At 42.9% G+C, this 23576-nt stretch overlaps 1 protein-coding gene across 7 annotated transcripts; it reads right to left on the minus strand.

The window, feature by feature from the left end:
- Window positions 1–2390: 2390 nt before the first annotated feature.
- On the minus strand, window positions 2391–20122 carry LOC130122102 (E3 ubiquitin/ISG15 ligase TRIM25-like). 7 transcript variants are annotated; one of them, XM_056291136.1, is made up of 20 exons: window positions 20046–20122; window positions 19347–19378; window positions 19232–19274; window positions 18044–18091; window positions 17644–17664; window positions 17463–17519; window positions 16569–16598; window positions 14661–14708; window positions 14268–14288; window positions 14087–14143; window positions 12929–12970; window positions 12755–12826; window positions 12621–12650; window positions 9097–9446; window positions 7884–8258; window positions 7552–7647; window positions 5704–5937; window positions 4346–4505; window positions 4163–4222; window positions 2391–4079 (listed from the first exon to the last, which is right to left on the minus strand). In XM_056291136.1, the coding sequence occupies exons 2-20, from the start codon at window positions 19365–19367 to the stop codon at window positions 3559–3561; spliced, it is 2286 nt and encodes a 761-aa protein (XP_056147111.1). In that variant the 5' UTR covers window positions 19368–19378; window positions 20046–20122; the 3' UTR covers window positions 2391–3558. The 7 variants fall into 7 exon arrangements, with proteins under 7 accessions (XP_056147111.1, XP_056147110.1, XP_056147112.1 ...); XM_056291135.1 differs by lacking the exon at window positions 20046–20122 and having other exon boundaries at window positions 19232–19465; XM_056291137.1 differs by lacking the exons at window positions 14268–14288; window positions 20046–20122 and having other exon boundaries at window positions 19232–19465.
- Between the last annotated feature and the right edge of the window lie 3454 nt (window positions 20123–23576).

The following is a 23576-nucleotide window of genomic DNA, read 5'->3' on the forward strand; positions in this document are numbered from 1 at the left end:
CTATGTACAATGTAATGCCCACTGCCTCCATCTGGGGCTTGTGGACACCGTGAAAGGAGCAGCAGAGGCTGAATGCTTCTTCTCCTTACTGCAAAAGCTGTACATCTTCATGTCTGGATCGGCAGAGCATCCCGGATGGTTACAGGTACAACGGGACATGTACCCAGGTGCAGCCAGAGAGTTGCAAGTGTTGAGTGACACACGGTGGGCTTCCAGATGTTACGCCTGCCGTAATTTGTGGGGTAGGCTGCCAGCTGTAGTGAGAGTGCTTGAGGAACTGGGTGATGAGAACAGTGGTGACGGGTCAATAGGTGCCAGGGGCCTTTTGCCTCCAATTGATCCGCAATTCGTTGTATTTCTCGCCATATTTAAGAAACTTTGGGGAGATGCAAAATTACTGTCAGAGTTGCTCCAGTCTTCATCACTTGATTTGGCCAGAGCAGTGGATCTTGTGGAGGCACTAATTAGTACTTTTGAATCTTATAAGAGTCTGCAGGTGTTTGATGATTTGTGCAACACTGTTTTGGATGTTGCTATGCAATGTGGTGTCTGTACAGACACTGCTCCAAAACGGGAGAGAACACTTGGTTCAAAGCTGGAGGCCCACCATGTTCTGTCTACTGTGGGCAGCCACGCAACAGACAATAGCAAAGACTATTTCAGGACAGGGGTCTTCTACCAGGTTTTGGACAGGATGCTCGGTGAGATCAGGGACAGATGTTCACCTCAGGATTGTGACATAATGATTGGGATACAAGCTGTGCATCCTAACAGCAAAACCTTTTGTGACAGGGATAACCTATTTGCATTTGCCAAGATACACGAACGTGGCCTTGAAGACCTAGAGCAGGAGCTCTACCGAGTCAAAAGAGTTTTAGAGCGAAAGGTCCAACAAGGGATGCAGAGGCCGTCTACAGTTGTAGCCTTGGCAGGTTTTATCAAACCGTACAAGGAAGTTTTCCATGCTTTCTTCAGGCTTTGCAACAGTGTGCTGGCAATACCGGTCAGCACAGCTGCCTGTGGGTGCAGCTCTTCCTGCCTGGAGCTCATTAAAACCCACCTCAGAACTACCATGGGAGAGGATCGGCTCAGGCATCTCAGGGTGGGGAGCAGAGAGTACAGGAGGGCAGCGACCTGAAATCTAGACGAGTTTGTGGATAAGTTTGCACGAAACCACCACAACCGGAGAATACAGCTGTTGTAAACTGTGTTGTAACTGAGGTTAAAGGTCGTATCAGCGATAGCTGCTGGATGTTGTGTTTGTTTATGTTTGTGTTTATGTTCAAATAATTTTATATTTTACCTGAGGACCCAGCAACAAGACATGCAAGAGAGACAGGCAGCTCACCCCTACATTCAGTATTATCTGGGGGGGGGGGACCCCACACAGTGTTTTGGTGTTGTTATGTGGAGCTAGGCCCACCTGCCCCACATGTTTTGAGGGCAGTTTATGGCGCCTGGGCTGCGTAAAACCACCAGACTTGTCTTTGTACAGCGCACGTAGGGAATGTGGAGCTAGCAGATCATGAGGAGATATTAGCTGAACATTATAAAAAGTGGGACGTGTTTACAAGACGCCCAGGATTTCTGATACAACCTTTAAACTGGACTGACTCTGTCTGTGGACTGTTGGGGTTTATGTGGGGTGGAGGAGAGAGTGGAAACGCCACATGTGCTCACTGCACCTGTATGGATATGGGCTTTTAGGAAAGGGGTGGATGACAGGGACATTCTTGGTGCCTAAATGTGTGTGTCTGTGTGAGTGTGTGTGTGTGTGTTTGAGTGGGTGTATGTGAGTGAGTGTGTGTGTGTGTGTGTGTGTGTGTGTGATACTCCTGGTGACATGTTTCATCCACACATCCAAATGGAGGAAAGTGAAAACCCCTCTCTTCTGTTTTCACCAGGAACCTTGTGGACAATCATCTCATCCTCAGAGCTTTGAGACTAATGGACAAAAAAACAAAACATGCAAAATCTCTCCTCAGAGCTAATTAAGATCTGGAAACATCTGAGGACCTCGAGAGCAGCTATGAAAAAGTGCAGACGTATTAACTTTGATTTGTTTTATCTATTATGTTTTTATTCTCTATCATTTATGTTGCATATTTTATTTTATTGAAGTTATCTGTCTTACCTCAGGTGTCTTGTATGTTGAGAGATGCTCACTGTCATGGTTTGTGCGCCCTTGTGTTTTATAAATGAACCACTTTCAATAAATAAATAAAAAATATCATAGGAGTGAACAGGCGCCATTTCTAGACCCGGTATCCAGTTCTAGTCTATTACATCCATGCAGGGGACAGAGTTAAGAAGTCCATCACCAACACAAATGTTGTTTATACACACATACTTGACAAAACAACAACAACAACAAAACACGAATGGGACTTTTCTAATGCAGCGTCTTTACTGATGTGAGCACATGAAATTAAAGTACATTTAATAAGGAAGTACAGTCCACAGTACTGGAAACATGGCAGACGTGCTGCTGTTACTGGGACATATTAACACATGAGTGAAGCCACTAATACAAACCTACACACATGTTCACCTGCACAACATGTACATGGATGCACACAGGTGAGACACAACCACTTCTGTCTCTCTCTCTGTGACACAGACACACACACACGGAATAAAACATAGCTTTTATTTACAGGTGATCAGGAACAAAACACCACTTTATTTAACACCACAAAGAAACCATCAATAAACAGGAAGCTGACTCGTATATTCTTAAAGTCGCACATATCATCAACATGTCTCTACAACACACAATCATAAGGTGAGTCCAGTAAATCCTACATGTGAAGCTAAAGGGGATTCCAGAGAGGAAGAGAGAGAAGGGGTAAACTAATAGCAGGGTGAAGTCTTGTAACACCTCATCTGATCCATCGAGGTTTGTGCTGTTCTGATGTGGATGTTATCATTCAGCGTCTATCTATTAAACATCAGCCACACACAATCTTCCATCTGGGTGTTTACACACCATGTTTTTACCTCCCTGTCTGTCTGAAACACATTCTGCTGATCTGAGCAACAACAAACAAGCTGTGAGTGGCTAAACAACATCCATTTAACGTGTACTCCTTTCACACGTTGTGATTTTCACACTGTTATCTGACAAGTATGAAAAGAAAACAGCATCCTGACTACACAATGTGCTGCAGGATGAAGAAGTTACAATATCCATCATCACTAGTTTGATTTCCTTCGCCTCGCTCTTCCATAACAACCAGCATCTTTACTAAGACTACAAAAAGCTTTAAAACTGCCTTTATTTATCAGTCTGTGTGTGTGGGGCTGAATTAACCTTCCTTCACTCTCACTTTGATCAAACCACATCCATCAGCTGCTGCTTTTTAGCGCCCGTTTGGTCCCCCTGGATAAGAACTGAGACTCTTTTGAAAACCACACAAAGAAATGAAAGTGGTGAAAGAAACCCGTTCACCAAACACGTCTTCCTCTGAGGACAGCTCTGCCCTTTCCACTCGTCAACTATTCCCAATCATATATTTCAAACGCAGAACAAATCCTGACACGTAACCGAGATCTTCCCTACCAGACCTTCATCACCTCTGCAACCGCTCCATCATCCCACACTCCAAGTCCAGGATAGAGAGGCTGAGTGAAAGTGGTGTTGACTTTGTGGAGGAGGGTCGTTGTGTCAGAGACGCTGTAGAAAGACAAAACACCTGCCTCGTGGTCCAGGAACACTCCTACTCTGGAGGAGGAAGGACCTGACACCTTTGTTTCTACACTATTGTGTGTGAACCAGTAACGACCCCCAAAGCAGATTAACCTCCAGGACTTGTCATTATCACCAAATTCTGATTCACCTGATGATCTCTTGATGTCTTTGTATGACACTGCTATACCAACACCACCACTTAATGTCACCTCCCAATAACAGCGTCCAGATAAGCCGTCCTTGCACAGCACTTGGCTATAGTCAGTAAACCTGTCTGAATGAGGAGGATAATTCAAGTCTCGTGGTGTCCACGTCACCTTCCTGTTGTCCTCTGACAGGGAGACACGTTGATGGGCAGAGTTCACATCCAGCGTGAGAGGACGACAATCTGAAACAACAGAAGTATTAATGTCAACCTGCTGTCATTTACTTAATAATTGTTGTATTTGTGTGTTGCAGTGTTTTGCTTACACAGTAAACAGTGTTCTCTGGTCTCTGGTTCTGGTGGCAGTAAGACATCTACAGCAGACGCTGCAACGAAAAGCACAACAAATACAACACGTTTATAAACTAGATGAGACTGCAAGTGTACAGGGAGGTTTTTCTGTGTGTTGGTGTGTGTTTTTCTCTATACTCGATATTCCTTTCAGCTACCTGCAGATGAAATCCTGGGCCATGTGTGTGTCATGATGTTGTCTAGTTTGTCTCTGAGGACAGACACAGCATCAGTCACATCTCTGAAGTAACGCAGAGGACGCACAACAATGCTCGGTGAGTCCAGAGAACCAGCCGGGAGGGAGAGAGACTTGAATTTCTGGAGTGAGAGAAAGAGGACAGAGAAAGAGAGACAGAGGAAGAGAGAAAGAGAAAGAGGAAGAGAGACAGAGGAAGAGAGACAGAGGAAGAGAGACAGAGAAAGAGAGACAGAGAAAGAGAGACGGAGAAAGAGAGAAAGAGGAAGAGAGACGGAGAAAGAGGAAGAGAGACAGAGACAGAGAAAGAGGAAGAGAGACAGAGGAAGAGAGACAGAGACAGAGAAAGAGGAAGAGAGACAGAGAAAGAGGAAGAGAGACAGAGGAAGAGAGACAGAGACAGAGAAAGAGGAAGAGAGACAGAGAAAGAGGAAGAGAGACAGAGAAAGAGAGACAGAGAAAGAGAGAAAGAGGAAGAGAGACACAGAAAGAGGAAGAGAGACAGAGACAGAGAAAGAGGAAGAGAGACAGAGGAAGAGAGACAGAGGAAGAGACAGGAAGAGAGACAGAGAAAAAGAGACAGAGAAAGAGAGACAGAGAAAGAGGAAGAGAGACAGAGAAAGAGGATGTAGTTAGATTGTGTGTCTCCAACACAGGACGTCTCATCAAACACGTCTCTCACTAAACCCTCTCCATCTGGCTGTGTGGGTCAGTGAGCTGACTAGGACACCAAGTACAGATTGTGGCTCATCACCTTTACTACAAATCCTTCCCCATCTTTCCTGAAACTCTCCACAGAACAACAAGAAACAGAAGAAGAGTTACGTTTGTACCAAGAATCACTATTATTTCATGAAAGATAAAAGTCCCACACAACCATCGGCGTCGCCAGGTCATCTTGCCGGGGCTACAGCCCCAACGTTTTGAGCGTCGCCCCGAATATCATTTTAAATATGAGCCTATGTGAAGCCCGACACCACACGTGACGTGTGGGAATGTCCGATAGTCTTCGTCATGTAACAGCCTGTCAGAATAAATGCTGGTCTCTAAACTAACTCTGTGTGTGTGTGTGTGTGTGTGTGTGTGTGTGTGTGTTTGTGTGTGTGTGTGTGAGGGAAAGATCATTTAATATTCCAGGAAACTAATGTTAACATAAATACATGTATCTTTTTTCTCTCGTCTGGTACTGTAGCATGTCCATCAATGTTTACCATAGCAGTTGTGAAGTATTCTGCTTCTACTCAATACTACTACTAATTACTAACAACTGCTAATATTTTAACATCACAAGTCATAATTAATCTGGGGAGTAAACAGCACCTGAATGAAATGGATGTGGTCGTCAGTGTGTGACAGCTGCTCCAGCTCAGAATCGCTCCTCCTCCACTCTTCCATCTCCTCCTGCAGCTGCAGGAGAAGCTCTTCAGCCTGACTGACTGCAGTCTTCTCCTGGGCTCTGATGAGCTCCTTCACCTCGCTGCGCCTCCTCTCAATGGAGGCCACCAGCTCAGTGAAGATCCTCTCACTGTCCTCCACTGCGGTCTGTGCAGAGCTCTGTCAGTAGAAAGATACAAACACCTGCCTGGTAAAGAAGCTGCATTTCATTTAAGAAGGACCAGATGGATCCTAAATGTACATGTGACTAATATGAACTTCTATTCCAGTCCTTTCTTCCACCTCTGATGCATTTTAAGCTGTGTTAGTATCACACTTTATTTAAATAGAGTTACAAATCCCTTAGCAAATCAACTCAACCGATGAAAATAAGACAATAAAACGAAAAGGGTGAGATAGGGTGAAAGATAAAACATGTGGCAAAACACCTTGTGCAACTACTGGGCTGCGAACATTGTAAAACTTTCCCATTGGGCATTTACATATGAGAATCAACAGGGCACAGATTGGGTTCACATGGAGCTCTTATCCAATCCTTTAGCGGTATTCACCTCTCCACTACCACATAATCCTAACATACAAATAACAAACCCGGTGGTTAAAGCTTCACTTAGGATAGGGCTCCAGTTTAGGAGGCATCTTGGATTAAAGCCTGCCAGCGGTCTTTTGCCAGTAGCAAATAATCAGTTCTTCTCGTCATGTGTGTTAGATAAGGCATTTCAGCATTGGCACAGACATGGACTGGTGTTTTTCTGGGATGTATTTAAAGACGGAACATTCACCTCATTTGAAACACTTACCAAAGACCATAACATACCCACATCCCATTTTATTAGACACCTTCAAATCCGTAGTTTTGCCAAGAAAGTGTTCCCCTCATTTCCGTATCTGCCACCCAGGAGCCAATTAGATGTTATTCTAGAGATGGATCCCTTTGGGGGAAAACGGGTCTCTATAATTTACACACTGATCCAGGGATTGAAACAGATATCCTGGGACAAAACAAAGACTGCATGGGGGAGAGAGCTGGGTGTAGAGCTTTCTGAGGAGGCATGGCGGGACAGCTTCACTCGTATACATACGTCCTCATTGTGTATACCACATGGCTTCATTCAGTTTAAGGTGCTTCACCGTCTTCACTACTCGGGGGACAAGCTTGCCAGAATCTTTCCCACCACACACCCTGGCTGTCCGAGGTGCAGCCATAGTCCAGCCTCGGTGGGACACATGTCCTGGGCATGGCCCCTCCCTCAACAGTTATTGGGGACAGATATTCAATGTATTCTCACATATCTGTAAACAGACCATAACCCCTGATTTTCACACAGCCATCTTTGGCATACCGCCCCCTAACTGTAAGGGGGCAACTTTGCCTAATTACTAGCACGCAGACTGATCCTATTTAACCGGAAGTGGAATAAAGCTCCATCGTTTTTAGTAGTGCATAGTCCATTTGTTTCTTTTCTTTTCTTTTCTTTTTCTTTTTTGAGCCTTGGGGGGAGGGGGGGTTCCTACATGTTTCTTTTTTGTTGTTGTTGTTGTTCGTGTGCCTTGTATACCTGGTCCAAAAAAACTTGAAAATTGGAAAATAAAGTTTTCAACAAAAAAAACCCCACCTTGTGCAAACATTTAGTTCAAGGTGGGACTCTCCTCAGCCAACAGAATATATCTGATCCATCATCTCTGCCAACCCTCACTAGGAGAGAGGCCAACATGCTCATTTGTCACTTTACCAGACAAACAACAGCACACACTTTAGTCCATTTTCTTCACCTTCAGATCCTCCACAGCCTGTCTCAGCTTCTTAATCTCCTTTTCTCTCTCCTGGACTCTCTGCTGGGCTTTCTGGCGACTAACATCCAGCCATTTCTGGAAGAAAACATACCAAAACATTGCAGCTGGGCAAAGGGAGAATAAAGAGGGAAGCATTTCTGTGTCGGTCAGCAGTTTTTAAGGTAACACAGGGAGCCTCGGCTTTTAGATGTGCTGAATATTCTATGTTGAGAAACTGAAGGTTTTCCATATACAAACCAAACCTATTCTGCATGTAACCTCACAGGACTGCCTCTTGTTTGTTGGTGATCAACAAGTTGTGGTGGTCCTACCTGTATCTCAGCCCTTTCTGCTGCAGCTGACACTGTATCGTGGCCCTTATGTTCATCCATGGTGCACAGATAGCAGATACACTGCTGGTCTGTACGACAGTACACCTCCATCAGCTTGTCATGACTGGAGCACATCTTCTCCTGCAGTCGGGCCGTGGCAGAGACCAGCTTGTGCTTCTTCAGCACAGGAACAGTGTAGTGAGGCTGGAGGTGAGTGGAGCAGTAGGAGGCCAGGCACACTGAACAGGTCATAAGGGCTTTGTGGGGTCGACTCCCTGTGCAGAAATCACAGGCCACATCTGTGGGGCCAGCATAGGACACATCTGCAGAGGGAGAGGCCTGCTGGTTCCCTGTTGTCTTCAGATTCTCCACAATCTGAAATATTAAAATCCTGTCTTCAAGGAATTATCTGCTGTGGTCATGAGAAAATGTACTACTACTACGATCACTACTTATGGTGATAATAATGATAAGAAAGAAAATCAACATTACTACAATGTTGATGTTAAATTAAAGTGAGGAACAAAACAGAGAAACATGTCAGTAATAAATAAGATATGGGAAAACAGTAATATAAGAATAGGAGTAAAATAGTGTGGAGAACATATATGAAAATAACAAAATGAAAGCCACTTTATTTGACATTGTATTCTTACAACGAATTGTATTCTCACAATGAATGTGTTGTCTGCATTTAACCCATCCTATTGTATAGGAGCAGTGGACGACTCCGGTTCTTCTTTCCATCACCTTGCTCAGGGGCACAGACAGGAGTATGAACCCTAACACGCATGTCTTTTTGATGGTGGGAGGAAACTGGAGCACCCAGAGGAAACCCACACAGACATGGGGAGAACATGCAAAATCCACACAGAGAGGACCTGAGAAGGCCTGGGGTTTGAACCCGGGGCCTTCTTGTTGTGAGGCAACAGTGCTAACCACTGGGCCACCATATATTCAAAATATATGTAAAATGAGTTGAGATAGGAATGAAATCAACAGAATAGCCCAAGGATCTAGAACCTCATTTGGGATTGTCCTCCTGGGGTAACAGAACCGAAGGCTAGTCCAACACCTCAATAGTAATATTACATTTCAATGGATTGAAGCTGCAAACTACTAAAATGTGACCACGAGTATTTCTTTTGCCAGCAGCACAATAACTGCCACATCTGCTTCTTATAAATGACTTTTCTCTTCCTGTCAGTCTCACCTGAGCCAGCATGGTGTTCTTCACAAGGGCAGGCCTCGGACTGAAGGTCTGTCTGCACTGAGGACAGCTGTACACTCCCTTCTCTTCATCCTTGTCCCAGCAGCTCTCTATACAGTCTCTACAGTAACTGTGTCCACAGTGAAGAGCGACTGGCTGGTTGAGGAGGTCCAGACAGATTGAACAACACAACTGATCTCTGTCCAGCAACAACCCCTGCTGCTGCTGCTCAGCCATTTTACTGACAGCCTCTCTCACACTGACGGAAAAGAGCAGACAACAGTTTCGTTTTCTCTGAAAACACCTGGGAGACTGAATGGGAGGGACTTCCTTGTTCTGTCCAGAGGGAGAAGCTTTACAGGAGAACAGGGGTGAGCAATGAGTTACAAAGTCCAACACCCACAAACATGTTGTTTATATACACACCGATAAAACACAACAGACAGGAAGTTACAGACAAGAAGTGTAATTAAGACATTAAAATGGTCTTAAGGAGTCCGTTATATTCACGTGCCCAACGTTTATGTGTCCCCGTGCAGATCTTTTATTGTTGCTCTATAAAGACGGTCACTTATCACTGATCAGCTTAATCAATAATGCTGCTCATGCCATGTGTCAGTACTGTCTAATGGGCTTAAGCAACGGTAGTAATGAAACATTGTGTACTGTACGTAAACATTACAATATTTTGTTTATCACAAACATTGACTATATGATTACAACTACTTTAATTACATTATATTATTATTAAATAGTTATTTTATTGACGTCATTATATTACTGTTAATATATTATCATATTTACTATCATATTTATTACTGTTTTCATATTATTTACTATTATTATTGTGATAAAGAAATAGCCTTCATTTAGCAATTAAAAGATAAATGTTGTGTAACTTACATTTCCTGGTTGTGATGTGTGAAACAATAGGACATCTTTTGTTGTTAGAGAATTACGTGTTGTATATATATTGTATTTAAATGAAAAATGACACTTTTGTGTTGAGTCATATTAATCGAATTTTTTTTTACATTTTTATAAATGTAGTTCTAGTTTTTCCCCTTATCCCACCCGATTAACCCACTGGCATATGGCCGGAACACTTGTCGAATAACTCCCCTGGCTCACGTTTCCACAGGAAGGAGATAGTTGTAACACCAGCTTCCTTCAAACTCGTGTCGGCTGCTCTCGCCATTTTACACGCTGAAGCCTCGCATGGATTGCATCACCTTCAGGCCGCAAAGGAGGCGTAGGGAGAATGCTTTCGGTTGCTTGGCTACAGGCGCCCGGGTGGGCCAGAGGGGTCGCTGGAGAACGACGAGTTCCCGAACAGTACACCGATCTACACCCACTATCCCTCGGGTAAGGGTGGCCTAATGAAGGCCGGACCCCGTGGACGCTCTGGCCGTGACCGGTTACGGCGAGTCTGGGATACCAACCTCCCAGCCACGTGACGAGCGGACTGCAAGAACGGCGGTTTATTCCGCTCCGCCACCAGAGCGGCACATTAATCGAATTTTATTATAAGGAAATAAAAAACAGTGCAATAATAAAATCAGTGCAATCAGTGGGTATTCATTTAGATCAAATAAACATATTGTAACATACATGAATCAGTAGACACGCTGGCCCTTGGCTAACGGGTTGAACCCTTTAGTCGACTGGTTAACGTTGTCGCTTGCGGACTGGGAGATACGGGTTTGCATCCCGGCTGTATACTCAAGGTTTATCCTGGTATTTTAAACTTGGGCCCTATTTTCCCATCATTTGGGGTCTAAATGACTAATAAGGACAATTTTTTGGAATGGTCAAGTATCGAGCTAGAACGCTTTAGGCAGCAACGGCAAAATGGGCCGCAATGTAAATGTAAAAAAAAAATAGGGTCTGTAGGTATCCTTTCTGTAGTGTTGTCAGACACTTAATCTGAGCCTGTCAGTAGCAAAATACAAGCCATTTTAATGGACGTACTCTGACAAGCACCAACTGCCCCTTAAGGATAACACTGAAGCCGTTTCGCAGCTGCAGACTGAAGCGTTCTCGCTCAATTCTGGACCAATTCCAAACACCTGTCCCCATTATTGATTAGACCACAAATGATGGGAAAATTGGGCTCAGGTTTTAACATACCAGAATTACCCTCTAATATTAACACTACCAATGTCCTCATTTCCACTGTTCCAGGAGTCTCCTTGATTTCATAGGGATACAAATTCAACTCATTTTCAACTACACAACATTTTCAGCTAAAATAAGTGAACATTATCCTACTACTCCGGGTCCTCCAAGACGAAAGAAGAGCACTACAAGAAACTGAAGTCAAACACCCAAGCTCAACTCCGCTCCATGGAGGAAGCTTGGTGGCAAAGTAAAGCCCTTGAGATCCAGGGCTACGCAGACCAGAACCACCTCCATGGCTTCTTCTCTGCTATCCATGCCATCTATGGGCCCATCAAGACCGCACCAAAACCAATGAAAGCAGAGAACAATGTAAAAATTCTGAGGGACGATGTAGCCAGCAGTCAACGATGGAAACAGCACTTCCACCAGCTCCTCTGCAAACCATCATGAGCGTCTCCGGACTGCCTTGATGAACTACCTACTCTGCCGCAAAAACCATGGATGTCTGCACCTCCTTCCACCAAGGAGCTTCAAACAGCGATCGCTCAGATGCACAAAAACAAAGCGGCTGGCCCCGATGGAATCCCTACAGAACTGTACAAGTATGGAGGACTAGCTCTTCAGAAGCGACTGTACGAAATCATCCTGCAGATCTGGGAAACCCAGACTGCCACAGGCGCCTTCCGATTACTGTACGACCCACTCTACCTGCTGAGCCATGCCGCCCCACTGTGTAAAATTCAAAATGATGCCCAAGTGTTTCAATGATGTCTGGCCTCAACACAAGTTAAGCTGCATAGAAATGATGAAGAATACTACAACCTTCATCAAACGCTCTTCATCTTTCCCATGGTAACCTGTAGGAGCAGACAGGATTCCTACCAGGAAGGGGAAAACAACACTCATGGCTGCTTTTAATATCCATTTAATAATTTATGAGGGCTATTACCTCCAAATCTAGCTCTTTTACTCTGTCCACCACCTTTAACCGATTTTAAGTTATTAGGTTGTCTTAATACTTGTCAACTTGTTTTACAGTTAGCTGATGTTAACAGCATTCAATTGACATAGGAAAAAAAAAAAGAAGCTTAGGTCTTGGGTCCAGTACAAACAGAAGAACAATTTGGAGACATTTTATTTCAAGGTATATTCTTAAATCAGGACTTATAACCTTAAATAAAGAAATTCAAGCGTGAGGCTTTTAACATTGCTTCAATGAGGCATCAATTCACTTCAGAGTTCTCTCACCTCTTGAGTGCACCCGTCTTAAACTCACAATACCAACTTTGTGCTTTCACTTAAATCCAAGGGTGCTAATTTTATACAACATCACAAAGTGATATTCTTTAATACTGAAGGAAATGTTATACTTTACACAATGGTAACAGGGTGTGGAATCAACTTACCTTGGCCTCCCCTTCTTCCATGGCCACCACCTGTTCCACAGAAACCAAAACACCTGAGTTTGTTTGAATGAAGGGAAAACATTCATTTACAGCCTATGAAAGCATCAAGTTCACCATTTCAATTAATAACAAACCTCTAGAAGGCTGAGAGAAACCGCAAGCTCCACTTTCATTCCTTCCATCTTCTGTGAAATAAAAGGCAGCTCCTCCAAATTCCATGAGGGAGTAAAACAAATACTGCAATATTAAATAAGGTGCGTGCTAATAAAATAAACCAGTCGTCCCCTTACAATGGCAAGCAACTTTACCTCTTCTGAAGCCACCACCATACTTAAACTCTCTGTCGCCCCCTGGTGGAAACATCAATATTGCAGTTAGGATGTACCCTCTCTTCCAACCCAGGAAACAGCCTTCATTTGTGCTTGTGGACTCAGTTTTTAGATTATCAATATTTCATGAAGGTCTATAGCAGTTATTTGAACTGACATCTTATCATTTTGTACCATCATAAGATTCAAACAAGGGCGCAAGTTGCATGCATGTCCATCAGTTTGGCTGAGGCAAATCATCTACCTGAAAACAAGGTCCCAATGTCAGGAAAAACAACATGGGGGGAGGGGCGTGGCTTTCTGGACCTAACAGCTATTGGGTAGATTCCTTCATCAGCTCAAGACCATATTTCTTGCTTTCTGAGGGGACGATGCTGACAGGTGGCAATGGGCCACTGTGTTGGTGAACCAACAAGTCTCTTACAGTGCAGTGTGTCTCACCTACAGCACTGAATGCAACAGCTCAGGGAAAGTTATATTGGAGATAATGTAGAGTCCTTTGCACCAAGTCTGAACCCAGTTTACAATTGTGCAACTCAACCAGACCAGACAGTTGACCTCATATGTACAATTTGTTCAATATTTATTCAAAATACGTGTTTGCATTGCCTAGCAGTCACAAACAATTGACCAAAGGGGAAAAAACCCACCTCAATTAAATGTAAAAACTTTCTTGCAATACTGAGGAACTTGTGAATTTTGTTCTTTCCATCCATCTTTTCCAAATAATGCTCATAAAAATACTTTGATGGACCGAACCCCCCCGTTTTTGAATAAACAGAGAAATTAACTGCAAGCAATTTATCATTATTCAAATTAAAACTTCATGATCGTGACAGCCCTAGCATGTCTCAGAAAACTTAGCACTTGATTCAAAATATCATGCAATATTTAAACAAGGAATACATCGTTATCCAAAATTAGTCATATGAAATTCCACCTTAAACCAGCTTTAAAATATTCCAGCGCTATAAACAAAGGCTAACTCAAACCATGATAAGGTTGTCAGAGCCTTAGCAGATAAGACTTGCTCACACTTGGTAGGCAGTAACAAGCTCATGAAAGAGTTTTTCTACGATTAAATACAAGAATTGTTTCTCACAGTATATCAAGTACAACAGTCACAGCCGGTCTCACCTCTGCCACCTCTTCCTCTCATGTCTTGTCCTCGTCCACTGTTCCAGGATCCGACAACTAAATTACAGAAGATGAGGCCAGGGAGTCAGAGGCAGTTAGGATTCAGGCACCGCATGTCCACCACCTGCAGTATTCAAAGTGCCTCCGATCCTCCTACTCAACTGTGCTGCTGCTCACTTACCATTCTCATCTTCACTACTTCCTGTACAAGACAGTTAAAAACATGAAATAAGGTTAAGATGACTTACTGCTGTTTGATTTTTGGTGAAATAGCTACTTTTGTTGCACTAGGGCTAGCGCCCATTATGCATAAAGTAATCCTTTTGAGCCAACCCAATCGGGTGAAAGGATCATACTGATCTTATGTGAGATTTCACCTCGCTGCTCTCATTCAGAGTGCCCAGAACTAATCAGTTCACCTGGATACCAAGTTTAGTGGGAAAATGTTTCAGCACTCACCTGAGTGACTTCGTCAGCACTTGATGCCAGATTCAATCTCACATAAGACAAACATGGTGAACTCAAGATTTGTCACGCTTAGGTTAGCATTACACAACATTTGATGTCTTAATACCTGAAGCAAATGAAGTCTTGAATTCTCCTCGCCCTCTCCCTCCACAGCCTGCAGATGACAACAAACACAATTAACATTTAGGAAATGTTTCCAAGGATTATACTCAAGGTTTATCCTGGTATTTTAAACTTGGGCCCTATTTTCCCATCATTTGGGGTCTAAATGAGTAATAAGGACAATTTTTTGGAATGGTCAAGTATCGAGCTACAACGCTTCAGGCAGCAGCGGCAAAATGGGCTGCAATGTAAATGTAAAAAAAAAATAGGGTCTGTAGGTATCCTTTCTGTAGTGTTGTCAGACACTTAATCTGAGCCTGTCAGTAGCAAAATACAAGCCATTTTAATGGACGTACTCTGACAAGCACCAGCTGCCCCTTAAGGATAACACTGAAGCCGTTTCGCAGCTGCAGACTGAAGCGTTCTCGCTCAATTTTGGACCAATTCCAAACACCTGTCCCCATTATTGATTAGACCACAAATGATGGGAAAATTGGGCTCAGGTTTTAACATACCAGAATTACCCTCTAATATTAACACTACCAAAATCCTCATTTCCACTGTTCCAGGAGTCTCCTTGATTTCATAGGGATACAAATTCAACTCATTTTCAACTACACAACATTTTCAACTAAAATAAGTGAACATTATCCTACTACTCTGGGTCCTCCAAGATGAAAGAAGAGCACTACAAAAAACTGAAGTCAAACACCCAAGCTCAACTTCGCTCCATGGAGGAAGCTTGGTGGCAAAGTAAAGCCCTTGAGATCCAGGGCTACGCAGACCAGAACCACCTCCACGGCTTCTTCTCTGCTATCCATGCCATCTACGGGCCAATCAAGACCGTACCACAACCAATGAAAGCAGAGGACAATGTAAAAATTCTGAGGGACGATGTAGCCAGCAGTCAACGATGGAAACAGCACTTCCACCAGCTCTTCTGCAAACCATCATGAGCGTCTCCGGACTGCCTTCATGAACTACCTACTCTGCCGCAAAATTAATGGATGTCTGCACCTCCTTCCACCAAGGAGCTTCAAACAGCGATCGCTCAGATGCACAAAAACAAAGCGGCTGGCCCCGATGGAATCCCTACAGAACTGTACAAGTATGGAGGACTAGCTCTTCAGAAGCGACTGTACGAAATCATCCTGCAGATCTGGGAAACCCAGACTGCCACAGGCACCTTCCGATTACTGTACGACCCACTCTACCTGCTGAGCCCATGCCGCCCCACTGTGTAAAATTCAAAATGATGCCCAAGTTTTTCAATGATGTCTGGCCTCAACACAAGTTAAGCTGCATAGAAGTGATGAGGAATACTACAACCTTCATCAAAACCCTCTTCATCTTTTCCATGGTAACCTGTAGGATCAGACAGGATTCCTACCAGGAAGGGGAAAACAACACTCATGGCTGCTTTTAATATCCATTTAATAATTTATGAGGGCTATTACCTCCAAATCTGCCTCTTCTACCTTGTCCACCACCTTTAACAGATTTTAAGTTATTAGGTTGTCTTAATACTTGTCAACTTGTTTTACAGTTAGCTGATGTTAACAGCATTCAATTGACATAGGAAAAACAAAAAAGCTTAGGTCTTGGGTCCAGTACAAACAGAAGAACAATTTGGAGACATTTTATTTCAAGGTATATTCTTAAGTCAGGAATTATAACCTTAAATAAAGAAATTCAAGCGTGAGGCTTTTAACATTGCTTCAATGAGGCATCAATTCACTTTAGAGTTCTCTCACCTCTTGAATGCACCCGTCTTAAACTCACAATACCAACTTTGTGCTTTCACTTAAATCCAAGGGTGCTAATTTTATACAACATTACAAAGTGATATTCTTTAATACTGAAGGAAATGTTATACTTTACACAATGGTAACAGGGTGTGGAATCAACTTACCTTGGCCTACCCTTCTTCCACGGCCACCACCTGTTCCACAGAAACCAAAACACCTGAGTTTGTTTGAATGAAGGGAATACATTCATTTACAGCCTATGAAACCATCAAGTTCACCATTTCAATTAATAACAAACCTCTAGAAGGCTGAGAGAAACCGCAAGCTCCACTTTCATTCCTTCCATCTCCTGTGAAATAAAAGGCAGCTCCTCCAAATTCCATGAAGGAGTAAAACAAATACTGCAATATTAAATAAGGTGCGTGCTAATACAATAAACCAGTCGTCCCCTTACAATGGCAAGCAACTTTACCTCTTCTGAAGCCACCACCACACTTAAAATCTCTGCCGCCCCCTGGTGGAAACATCAATATTGACCAAAGGGGGAAAAAACCCACCTCAATTAAATGTAAAAACTTTCTGCAATACTGAGGAACTTGTGAATTTTTTTCTTTCCATCCATCTTTTCCAAATAATGCACATAAAAATACTTTGATGGACCGAACCCCCCCCACCCCCCCCCGTTTTTGAATAAACAGAGAAATTAACTGCAAGCAATTTATCATTATTCAAACTAAAACTTCATGATCGTGACAGCCCTAGCATGTCTTAGAAAACTTAGCACTTGATTCAAAATATCATGCAATATTTAAACATAAGGAATACATCGTTATTCAAAATTAGTCATATGAAATTCCATCTTAAACCAGCTTTAAAATATTCCAGCGCTAAAAACAAAGGGTAACTCAAAACCATGATAAGGTTGTCAGAGCCTTAACAGATAAGACTTGCTCACACTAGGTAGGCAGTAACAAGCTCATGAAAGAGTTTTTTCTACGATTAAATACAAGAATTGTTTCTCACAGTATATCAAGTACAACAGTCATAGCCGGTCTCACCTCTGCCACCTCTTCCTCTCATGTCTTGTCCTCGTCCACTGTTCCAGGATCCGACATCTAAATTACAGAAGATGAGGCCAAGGAGTCAGAGGCAGGTAGGATTCAGGCACCGCATGTCCACCACCTGCAGTATTCAAAGTGCCTCCGATCCTCCTACTCAACTGTGCTGCTGCTCACTTACCATTCTCATCTTCATTACTCCCTGTACAAGACAGTTAAGAACATTAAATAAGGTTAAGATGACTTACTGCTCTTTGATTTTTGGTGAAATAGCTACTTTTGTTGCACTAGGGCTAGCGCCCATTATGCATAAAGTAATCCTTTTGAGCCAACCCAATCGGATGAAATGATCATACTGATCTTATGTGAGATTTCACCTTGCTGCTCTCATTCAGAGTGCCCAGAAAAGTCTAATCAGTTCATCTGGACACCAAGTTTAGTGGGAAAATGTTTCATCACTCACCTGAGTGACTTCGTCAGCACTTGATGACAGATTCAATCTCACATAAGACAAACATGGTGAACTCAAGATTTGTCACGCTTAGGAAGTTAGCATTACACAACATTTGATGTCTTAATACCTGAAGCAAATGAAGTCTTGAATTCTCCTCCCCCTCTCCCTCCACGGCCTGCAGATGACAGCAAAAAAAATTAACATTTGGGAAATGTTTCCAAGGATTATGCTCAAGGTTTATCCTGGTATTTTAAACTTGGGCCCTATTTTCCCATCATTTGGGGTCTAAATGACTAATAAGGACAATTTTTTGGAATGGTCAAGTATCGAGCTACAACGCTTCAGGCAGCAACGGCAAAATGGGCCGCAATGTAAATGTAAAAAAAAATAGGGTCTGTAGGTATCCTTTCTGTAGTGTTGTCAGACACTTAATCTGAGCCTGTCAGTAGCAAAATACAAGCACCAACTGCCCCTTAAGGATAACATTGAAGCCGTTTCGCCGCTGCAGACTGAAGCGTTCTCGCTCAATTCTGGACCAATTCCAAACACCTGTCCCCATTATTGATTAGACCACAAATGATAGGAAAATTGGGCTCAGGTTTTAACATACCAGAATTACCCTCTTCCAATATTAACACTGCCAAAGTTCTCACTTCCACTGTTCCAGGAGTCTCCTTGATTTCATAGGGATACAAATCCAACTCATTTTCAACTACACAACATTTTCAGCTAAAATAAGTGAACATTATCCTACTACTCTTGGTCCAGAATCCTTTACTGTTCCATGAAGATGTTTTACAAGGTGCTAGAAGAAAATACGGTAACACTTTAGTATGGGGAACATATTCTAAGTAACAAAAACTTAATTTAGGGTAATTTAACACTATTAACACTTGTAGTTTTGTGTTTTGTTATGTAAGAACAGACCATATTCATTAAGTGTTAGTAAGGGAGAATAACTCTTCTTGTGGTACTACCACCTTATAAAGTCCATACTAAGCAAAGCATATTGAGATGGTACTACTAATAAGCAATAATTCTGAGGTTATAGAGGGAAACTCATAGTTAATGGCTTACTGGTTTTATGATAAGGCCATGCAGAATACGGCATTAATGAGTACGTAATGATGACCAATTAAGAGCCTATATGTTGCTAATGTGCATGCTAATAAGCACCTAATTAATGGTGACTATGTTCCCCATACTAAAGCGTTACTGACAATACTTCTCTTAAATTTTAACAAATGACTCAAAAGATCAGTGAAACGTTCTTCCAAAGCAGTTGTCACAATAACGCCCAAAGAAATATACTCACCACCAAAAGTAGGAGTGTGGCTTGTGGCTGCACTGGTGACTTCCTGTAAATAAACAGGCGCTGGCGGTTTCACTTGTCTCATTCAAATTGGAAACTTCCAGCATATTTCACTTACCTCTTCCTCCCAGTCTTGCATTTTCAATACTTCTGTGTGAGAAGCAATAATTGAATAGATCAGAGTTGGCAATGTACAGCATTTTGAAGAGGAAAAACAGCAAGGCACGCCTTGTCTAATCTCTCCATATCTACTTCAGACCAACTCCAATACATGTTTGAAACTCAAATGTCACATTTTCTAACTCTGTGTCCGCACTAGATCTCTGCGAAGCTCACGCAATTACTATATGCAATAAAGTTATTACAGACAGTAATTGCGATTGCAATATTGTCAATTTTGCTAATATTTAAAAGCTTCGGCCAGGTCGACCCAAGGTTTGAAGGTCGTCGCCATTTTGAATGCGTTAGGCTAACACGCGGCAGTAATCTCACGTTAGGGTGAAGAAACTTGACCACCTAACTTCTTCACAGGCCACTCGAAACGGGTAAATGAATGTAAATTAAATTATTCGAGGTTAAATGTGGAACTTTTAAGACCAACTCATTCGACTTAGGAGGGCTTAGAGAGCAGCGAACACGACCGTCAACGCTCCCGTTAGCTAACACGTCAGCGAGCTGCCCAGAGTCACATTCCTTTCAAGGTCAACTAACGTGAATTAACACTCTGTAGTTTTTCCTTTGAGTGGTCGCCAACGACACAGACTGACGCAGAACAACAACAAAACTTTTTGAAATACTTTCCTGTTCGTTTCATTACATTTGTAGACGTCTGTCGCGATATCCTCAACGGTGTCTCGAAGCGGATCTATGACCTGTCTCGGCGGAAGCAGACTGCTCTCCATCACCGCCTCAGTGGATCAGCGCATGCGCAGATGACACCTAGCGTATACCTCCGCAGACAGCAAGGCCGGAAAATAAATGAATAAACAAATAAGTAGGGGAACGTTGGTAGAATAAGTTTGAGATCCACTAAAGGATGTGAGAAGTAGCTGTTTTTGGCTGAACCAGCCAGCGGGACCAGCCCTACAAACGCCAATGTCCCCAGCTGAGTATCCTTTCTAACATGATAAGCCAAACCCTCCATTCAGCCTGGGAAAAAGAGGATTCTCCCCTCCATCTTGCTCTCTTCAAGCTCTTGCTTTTTCTTTTTTTTCTTATTGGACGGTACAGTGTCCTCTTGAGGTTTTTGGGGCCTCTGACTTGCTGGGAGAAGCTGGTCTGAGCCCCAGCTGTGGAACTCATTCCTTTCTGAAGAACTGCAACATCCGAAAGGTCTCTCGCTGAGTCTCTCATGTCTTATAGCCAATTATGCAAGTATTACAAATGCTAGATTTCATCTCTCATAGAGACACTGAGTTTCTTTTGCGAACTTCACATTTCAGTCTTCGCAGGCCTTTAACAATCTTCCTTCACTCTCTCTCTTCCCTTTCAGTTTCACCCCCCCTCCCATGACTCAGGGGAGTCAAAAAGAAAATCTACATTACATCACAGTTTTCACCTTTGGTCTTGGCTCTTACAATTTCATCTAATGTGTGTAATATCTTAAATTTCTTTACAGTAATAAAATTGCTATATTGCTTGCAGTCAAATTCCCACACAGGACTTACAAGAACAAGAAATGAAGAGCAGACACATTTAAGAAAGAAAAGAAAGCCACTTTATTTGGTCATTGTACAGGTTACGATGAAATGTGTTTTCTCTGCATGTGTAACCATCCTATTGTATAGGAGCAGTGGGCAGCTGCAGCACCTGGGGACCAACTCCAGTTCTTCTTTCCATTGCTCAGGGACACAGGCAGGAGTATTAACCCTCACATGCAGGTCTTTTTGATAGTGGAAGGAAACCGGAGCACCCGGAGGAAACCCACGCAGACACGGGGAGAACATGCAAACTCCACACAGAAGTCAGTGTTGGTGGGGTTTCTTACTTGTGCGTGGTGCAGTTTGTGCTCCACAGGACTTTGGGTGCCTTTGGATGAAACCCAGGACTCGGTGTTCCCTGGTAGAGCCTGGACATCCTCAGCGTCTCCACTCAGAGAGCTCTGCCTCTCCTTTGAGATGACGTCCACATTAGTTTGGACTTTACAGTACTGCTCCAATAGTCTGCCCCTCTCTTGCATTGCTTGCTCCCTGCATGGGACAGAAATCTATCATTCCATTACAGTCTATTTCACTCTATTTCATATTTATTTTCAGTCTATTTCATATGTATCATCTTTCATCAATCACCTTTTTTCCAAACAAAAAACAAAATGGTTGTTATCATTCTTAATCTTTACTAGTGGGGAATACATGGGTAATGCCTTACTTAGGGTGAGGAGCTCGGACATCCGGAGGGAGCTCGGAGTAGAACTTGTTGAAAACTTGTTGTCAATTAGTCAATAAAGGAAAAAAATACAAACTAAAAAAAAAAGAAGGTCGGAGACGCAGGCGGGCGACAATGAAACACGATTGACAGGAAACATTTCCAGTTGTTGGTAAGAGAGGGACCTGCAACGGGCCACTTGCTCCCCCTTCCTCTTTCGTTTCATATATTGGTTATCTGTCATCCATTTTGTTTCAAACGTTAAAGCCAATTAAACCATTTCACCGATTTTTTTATCTTTTTAATAATAATAATAATAATAATAATAATAATAATAGCTTTGTTTTGCTTATGAATCGCCGTGACCGTCTAATGAGAAATAACGTCCAGACATGTGACTAGCCTCCCCGACAACAAAGGTGTCACTCACAGTGATTGACATTTGTAGAGGCGAATCAAAATGGACATACCGCTCGTACACCGGTAAGCCAATGATATGCGCGTATCCCCAGCCCGAAGGATTTAGACCAGTCAAATGTCTCAGTGTCAGATTGAGGGTGGCGCTAAAAAGAGCCTGGGGCGGGTCTTCGTAAGAGCGCGTCAGGTCGCTGTTGCCTAGCAACAAAATTCTTGGTTTGGCAGTTTTGACGACGCTAAACAAAACACGAACGATGACTTCCACAAACGTGTTTCAAGAGCTGGACAGCAATTCAAACCCGGGTTCGAGGTAAGCAGAAATCACCTGAGGACTTTTAGCCATTTAAAAACGGCCAACGGTGCATTTTTCAAGTTTAGGCAGCTACCGAGCCAGCTCGTCTTGTCGAAGTTCGGCGTTTGCTAATCGGGCTAGCTAGCTTTTCATGACGCTAAAGCGGGCTCGTTTTGTCCTGTTCACAACCAGCAATGTCACCCGGAGCCTTGGGTCGGGGTTTAAGTGTTGACACAGCTCAACTTCACTTCTCTTGATCAACATGGTGAGCTTGGCCTGCCAGCTAACTGGTTCAGGCGCTGTCTGCGGTGCCTGCGGAAGTGTGTGAGCGCCCTCAAACCCTCCCTGAATATCTGCTAGTCGAGAATGTGGCTGCAGAACCTCTTTGTTCTGGCTAAAGGAAGAGGCACATTTTCCCCGTTGCTAGGAGACCTGCTGATCTGGGCGGCACCGTTAAAACATGTCCGTCGTGTTGCGCCTCGGAAAAGATTTCCTCGCTAAAATTGTCTTAACAAGTGTGAGCCACGCCCCCTTTCTGTAACCTCGCTTACAAAATAAAAAACAGTATACTTGAAGTTTATTTTATTAAGTAAACTTCAAGTAAAGTTCAAGTTCGTTTGCTAGTAGTATACTTGTAAGTATACTTAAATATAATTTTGTTTAGTATATCTCTGATAAGTACTTAAAAAGTAAACTGAAAGTATACTCACTGTTTTCTTGTTTAAAATAAGTATACTAATAGCAAACTTGAATAAACTACTTTTTTTGTAAGGACTAACTACATACACACCCACAGAGTTGTAGTTATAAAAGATGGTCAAACCAAATTCAGCGGTCCAGTCATCTGGTCTTTAGCTGTCTCTCACATGTTTGATGTAGAACTTCCTATATCCCTGCTCAACTTCCATGCACACAAGTATCCAGTTTTGAATGGGAGCCGGCTGTCCAGTCGCTGCTGTCCAGCGCCTGTAAATACTGCACCTCCTCGGTGGTAGTCATGGTGCGTCTGAAACGGCGGCTGTACCCACACATGTTGGAAATAACACCTGAAAAACAAAACGGAAAACACATGTTGCTAATCTAACAAACCTAACAAGGCCTATAAAACGTGAAATGTAAAAAAAAGAAGTCAACCTTGCGAAGGAAAGGACGCGACCAACACACATCATAGGGACATGGCGCGCACGATGACGCGCGGTCATTTTGACCGCTCATGGTCGTTTTTACACCTTATAACTTTTTTTGTGCAATTGATCTAAAAGTCTTTTTAATGCA

Source organism: Lampris incognitus, chromosome 12 (assembly GCF_029633865.1).
Source record: "Lampris incognitus isolate fLamInc1 chromosome 12, fLamInc1.hap2, whole genome shotgun sequence".
Classification (NCBI taxonomy): Eukaryota; Metazoa; Chordata; class Actinopteri; order Lampriformes; family Lampridae; genus Lampris; species Lampris incognitus.

What these genes read in the sequence shown, in the direction of transcription:
- LOC130122102 (XM_056291135.1), bottom strand. Translation starts at nt 19,313, where the DNA reads ATGAGACAAGTGAAACCGCCAGCGCCTGTTTATTTACAGGAAGTCACC. An exon ending in TTTCTCTCAGCCTTCTAGAG is followed by an intron (nt 12,651 to 12,754) that starts GTTTGTTATTAA and finishes TCTGTGGAACAG; the next exon opens with GTGGTGGCCATGGAAGAAGG. An exon ending in TGGAAGAAGGGGAGGCCAAG is followed by an intron (nt 9,447 to 12,620) that starts GTAAGTTGATTC and finishes TCTCCTGTAAAG; the next exon opens with CTTCTCCCTCTGGACAGAAC.